The sequence below is a fragment of the Octopus sinensis genome, linkage group LG28, assembly GCF_006345805.1.
Source record: "Octopus sinensis linkage group LG28, ASM634580v1, whole genome shotgun sequence".
NCBI lineage: Eukaryota > Metazoa > Mollusca > Cephalopoda > Octopoda > Octopodidae > Octopus > Octopus sinensis.
The window spans coordinates 2,475,843-2,481,387 of NC_043024.1; the positions used below are offsets into that span (position 1 = coordinate 2,475,843).

Sequence of the window (5,545 nt, forward strand, 5' to 3'; positions counted from 1 at the left end):
GACTTTCCCTTTCATCTTTCAGGGTCGATAAATTAAGTACCAGTTATGCACTGGGTCGATGTAATCGACTTAATCCCTGTGTCTGTCCTTGTTTGTCCCCTCTATGTTTATCCCCTTGCTGGCAATAAATATATATATCATCATCATCAACCGTTTCCAAGTAAACATTAGTCCTTGCTCTTTTTAACACAATAACCTCTGGTATTTCATATACAGCAGATGTAAGTGGAGGCGCAATGGCCCAGTGGTTAGGGCAGCAGACTCGCGTTTGGAGGATCGCGGTTTCAATTCCCAGACCGGGCGTTGTGTGTGTATATTGAGCGAAAACACCTAAAGCTCCACGATGCTCCAGCAGAGGGTGGTGGTAACCCCTGTTGTACTCTTTCGCCCCACCTATCTCTCACTCTTTCTTCCTGTTTCTTGTTCCCCGACTTCCTACGCAACAGCCAAGCCTGGATGCACATTCATCCATCATTCGATGCTCTCGGTGTCGGGGGGGCTGACCTGCTTTCTCTTCTGCGGGTCTTACGAATAGCAAAGGACCACGTTTCCGACTTCTTCCATCTTGCAAGCTCTGGGACGAAGACCGCTTCGCTCAACAAATAAACAGCAGATGTAAATTATACGTTCTTCGTTGGTTCAAAACTTTTGGGGAATTTTTAGAAAACTCTTGCGAATTTGTAATTCATAGGATTGTGCAAAAACCAAAACAAAATTTTTAAAATTGCTGCGTGATTTAAGAGTTATTTAGCTATTATTTTTAGCACATCCCATGACTACCTTATAATCTCCTTGTTTGTTTGTCAGACTGACGTGTTAACGTTTATTTGGCCAGCTAAAGGTTTGTATCTCCAGTTTATCATTATAAAAATGTAATAAAATTTTCATTATTTAATCTTTACTTTTCAAGTATATTCTATATCTCATATTATTTCTTTTTTATTTCAGAGTATCAGAGAGGATATTTAGCATAAAAGAAGATTTTACATCGAACACATCATGAATATATATGATATATTGTTTAAGATGAAACTAAGATGCTACACAGAAGAAATATTACCCTGTTTATATAAATCGATTATAGAATTGTAAAAGATTTTCTTTGGGTGTGTGATTATTAGCAGCATTTCTGTACTTTACTGCCTGGAATGGGTGCAAGAAAACCATTCATGTATTCTAATTAAACCTGGATTGCAAAGGAATTGGCAGCCCCCTCAGATATTGACAATGATTACAGTTGATGGAAATATATATTTCTTTATTGCCCACTAGGGGGCTAAACATAGAGGGGACAAATAAGGACAGACAAAGGGATTAAGTCGATTATATCGACCCCAGTGTGAAACTGGTACTTTATTTATCGACCCCGAAAGAATGAAAGGCAAAGTCGACCTCGGTGGAATTTGAACTCAGAACAAAAAGACAGACGAAATACCGCTAAGCATTTCAAGCAACAGAAATAACTGGGGAATAGAATATAAAAAAAAAAGAAAAAAAGAAAAACATTTGGACTTTGTGGTGAGAGGAGAAAAATAATGGAATTTGAATTACGTGATAATGAGGTTAATTGTAATACACAGTCGTTAAGGATTGATTTTACTGAAGATGAAACAGAAGAAGAAGAGAAAACATCATTTCACTGTGATGTCTGCAACAAGTCCTTCTTTCTCAAAGATGAACAGACGATTCACAAATGTTTCCATGCAGGAGAGGATCTCTATCGCTGTGACATCTGTGGTAAATCATTCTCTGAAAAGGTTCGTTTGACCACACATAAACACATTCACGCAGGTGTCGAGCCGTATCGCTGTAATACCTGTGGTAAATCATTCTCTCAGAATCATAGCTTAGCTATTCACAAATGCATCCACATTGTGGTTAAGTCACATCATTGCGATATCTGTGGTAAATCATTCTCTGGAAATAGCAACCTAACCACTCACAAACGTATTCATACAGGTAAGAAACCATATCAGTGTGATATCTGTGGTAAATCATTCTCTGGAAATAGCGACCTAACCACTCACAAACGTATTCATGCAGGAGACAAACAATATCATTGTGATATCTGTGGTAAATCATTCTCTCATAATCACCACTTAACTACTCACAAATACATTCACACAGGAGAGAAACCTTATCAGTGTGATATCTGTGGTAATTCATTCTCTGGAAATAGTGACCTAACCACTCACAAACGTATTCATACAGGAGAGAAACCATATCAGTGTGATATCTGTGGTAAATCATTCTCTATAAATAGCGACCTAACCACTCACAAACGTATTCATACAGGAGAGAAACCTTATCATTGTGATATCTGTGGTAAATCATTCTCTCGAAATCACAGCTTAACTACTCACAAATACATTCACACAGGAGAGAAACCTTATCAGTGCGATATCTGTGGTAAATCATTCTCTCTGAATCAAAACCTAACCACTCACAAATACATTCACACAGGAGAGAAACCTTATCAGTGTGATATCTGTGGAGAATCATTCTCTCAAAATCACAGCTTAACTACTCACAAATACATTCACACAGGAGAGAAACCATATCAGTGTGATATCTGTGGTAAATCATTCTCTCTGATTCAAAACCTAACCACTCACAAATACATTCACACAGGAGAGAAACCATATCACTGTGATATCTGTGGTAAATCATTCTCTCAAAATCACCACTTAACTACTCACAAATACATTCACACAGGAGAGAAACCTTATCAGTGTGATATCTGTGGTAAATCATTCTCTCAGAATCATCATTTAATTACTCATAAGCGCATTCATACAGGTGAGAAACCCTATCCCTGTAATATTTGCGGTAAATCTTTTTCTCAAAGTTACCACTTGAGTAAACACAAACGTATTCATACGGGAGAGAAACCATATCATTGTGATATCTGTGGTAAATTGTTTTCACGGAGCAATGCTTTAACTAACCATAAACGTATTCATACAGGAGAGAAACCATATCACTGCGATATCTGTGGTAAATCATTCTCTTTAAATCATCACTTAGCTAAACACAAACTTATTCATACAGGAGGGAGGCCATATCACTGCGATATCTGTGGAAAGTCTTTTTCACAGAGCGATGTCTTAATCAAACACAAACGTGTTCACACAGGAGAGAAGCCATACGTGTGTGATATCTGTGGTAAATCCTTCTTTCAGAACCATACCTTAATTTCTCACAAACACATTCACACAGGAGAGAAGCCTTATCACTGTGATGTATGTGAAAAGTCTTTCTCTCAAAAAGGTAACTTAACTACTCACAAACATATCCACGCAGGAAAGAAACCATAACACTGTGATAAATCTATTACTCTCTCTCTCTCTCTCTTTTACTTGTTTCAGTTATTTGACTGCGGCCATGCTGGAGCACCGCCTTCAGTCGAGCAAATCGACCCCAGGACTTATTCTTTGTAAACCCAGTACTTATTCTATCAGTCTCTTTTGCTGAACCACTAAGTGACGGGGACGTAAACACACCAGCATCAATTGACAAGCAATGCTAGGGGGACCAACACAGACACACAAACACATGCACATATATACATATATATGTATACATATATACGACAGGCTTCTTTCAGTTTCCGTTTACCAAATCCACTCAGAAGGCTTTGGTCGGCCTGGGGCTATAGCAGAAGACACTTGCCCAAGATGCCACTCAGTGTGACTGAATCCGGAACCATGTGGTTGGTAAGCAACCTACTTACCACACAGCCACTCCTGCACCTCTATTAAATCATTCTCTCGAATAAATAGCTTAACTTGATGGAAGTGCTTCTTGCAATTGAGTTGTGGTAAATTATTCTCTTACACAGTTTTATTAAATGCCAGTATATTTATTATTTTTATTTATTTATGCGCCCTTTACAAACCTAGCCAGGCTCATGGGCCCGGTCTCTGTGGCATATGTGTTACACCACCAGCTGGACAGGACGCCAGTCCATCGCAGCATTACTCAAGAAACAGGAAGAAAGAGTACAGCAGGGATCGCCACCACCCCCTGCCGGAGCCTCGTGGAGCTTTAGGTGTTTTCCCTCAATAAACACACACAACGCCCGGTCTGGGAATTGAAACCGCATTAAATAAATGTTAGATTAGTGAGTTATAGTAAAAATAGTATCATATGAATGAGAGAACAACGTGATCACATTTATAACTTTGTTAAAGAAATTGATTGAACTGATATAGATAAATTAGAAAATAATTAAATCGATACATTATAAAATAATTATAGTGAGAAATATAACTCACTATCTACCATTTATTTACCAACTAGCATTAAAGACCCGTCGTTGCCGGGTCATAGTGCTAGTGCATGTATATATGTGTACATATTACATGTACATCTATCTATATACATCTACACATAAAATGCAAAATACAAAGTTATATCTTGATATCGCTAGTGATAACAATATTCAAAATATATAACAGACTAGAATTGTTAGCTCTTCTTTTTTCTCTACGTTGTATAATTTATAGACAATAGTCTTTTCTTTAATTTAATTTCTGATGAGATTTTGCCCAATTAAATGTTTTAATTATTGGAATTTCTTTTGAGCAAAATCGAAACAGCTGTAAGTGTACATGTTGAATTTTTGCAGTGAATAAACTATATTAATGCTACTTCTCTGTTTCCTGGATTTTAATTTGTATATATATCATCATCATGATCATCGTTTAATATCCGTTTTCCGTGCTAGCACGGGTTGGACGGTTCGAACGGGGTCTGGGAAGCCAGGAGGCTGCACCAGGCCCAGTCTGATCTGGCAGTGTTTCTACAGCTGGTTTCCCTTCCTAACGCCAACCACTCCGCAAGTGTAGTGGGTGTTTTTTAAATGCCACTAGCACAGGTGCAAGGGGAGTCTCGCAGTGGCCACGATCGGTTAAATATATATATATATATACATATATATATATATATAGTTAATCCAAAAGAGAAAGCACAAAAAAAAACACAACAACGCGAGGACGTGGAAGAAATATAGTATTATTGGACGCTCAGGAATGAAGGATAGTTTAACGTTTCGAGCGGAGCTCTTCGTTGGAAACATAGGAGAAGGAAAGATCTGCTGTATATGAAATACCAGGAGTTATTGTGTTAAAAAGAGCAAGGACTAATGTTTACTTTGAAACGGTTGATGAATGTTCCTCGTGCCATTCAGTGACAACTTTAGCTGTGAGAATTGGTGCATTATCATCCTGAAAGCTTGCGTTGCCCTCTGGAAACAGTTCCGCAACCATAGGATGAATTTGATCAGGTAAAATGCTTAAATAGTCTTGACTATTAATTCTGACATGAAGGGGAACCATTGGGCTGGCAGATATCCAAGATATAGCTCCCCAGATCATTACAGATCCTCCTCCATGTTTAACAGTTGGAAGAAGGCAGTCTGGGTCAAATGCTTCTTTTGGCTCTCTTCACACGTATACTCGGCCGGTGGTCGGAAATAACGTAATGGATGACTCGTCCTAGAAAATAACATTCTTCCACTGCTCCAGGGACCAATTCTGTAGGT

At 38.3% G+C, this 5,545-nt stretch overlaps 1 protein-coding gene across 1 annotated transcript; it reads left to right on the forward strand.

The window, feature by feature from the left end:
- The first annotated feature begins 1,380 nt into the window (after nucleotides 1-1,380).
- LOC118768292 (zinc finger protein 239-like) lies at nucleotides 1,381-3,446 on the forward strand. The gene is made up of 5 exons (XM_036514473.1): nucleotides 1,381-1,959; nucleotides 2,044-2,073; nucleotides 2,594-2,597; nucleotides 2,639-2,913; nucleotides 3,166-3,446. Exons 1-5 carry the CDS (start codon nucleotides 1,536-1,538, stop codon nucleotides 3,315-3,317), a joined length of 885 nt encoding a protein of 294 aa, XP_036370366.1. The 5' UTR covers nucleotides 1,381-1,535; the 3' UTR covers nucleotides 3,318-3,446.
- The last annotated feature ends 2,099 nt before the right edge of the window (nucleotides 3,447-5,545 follow it).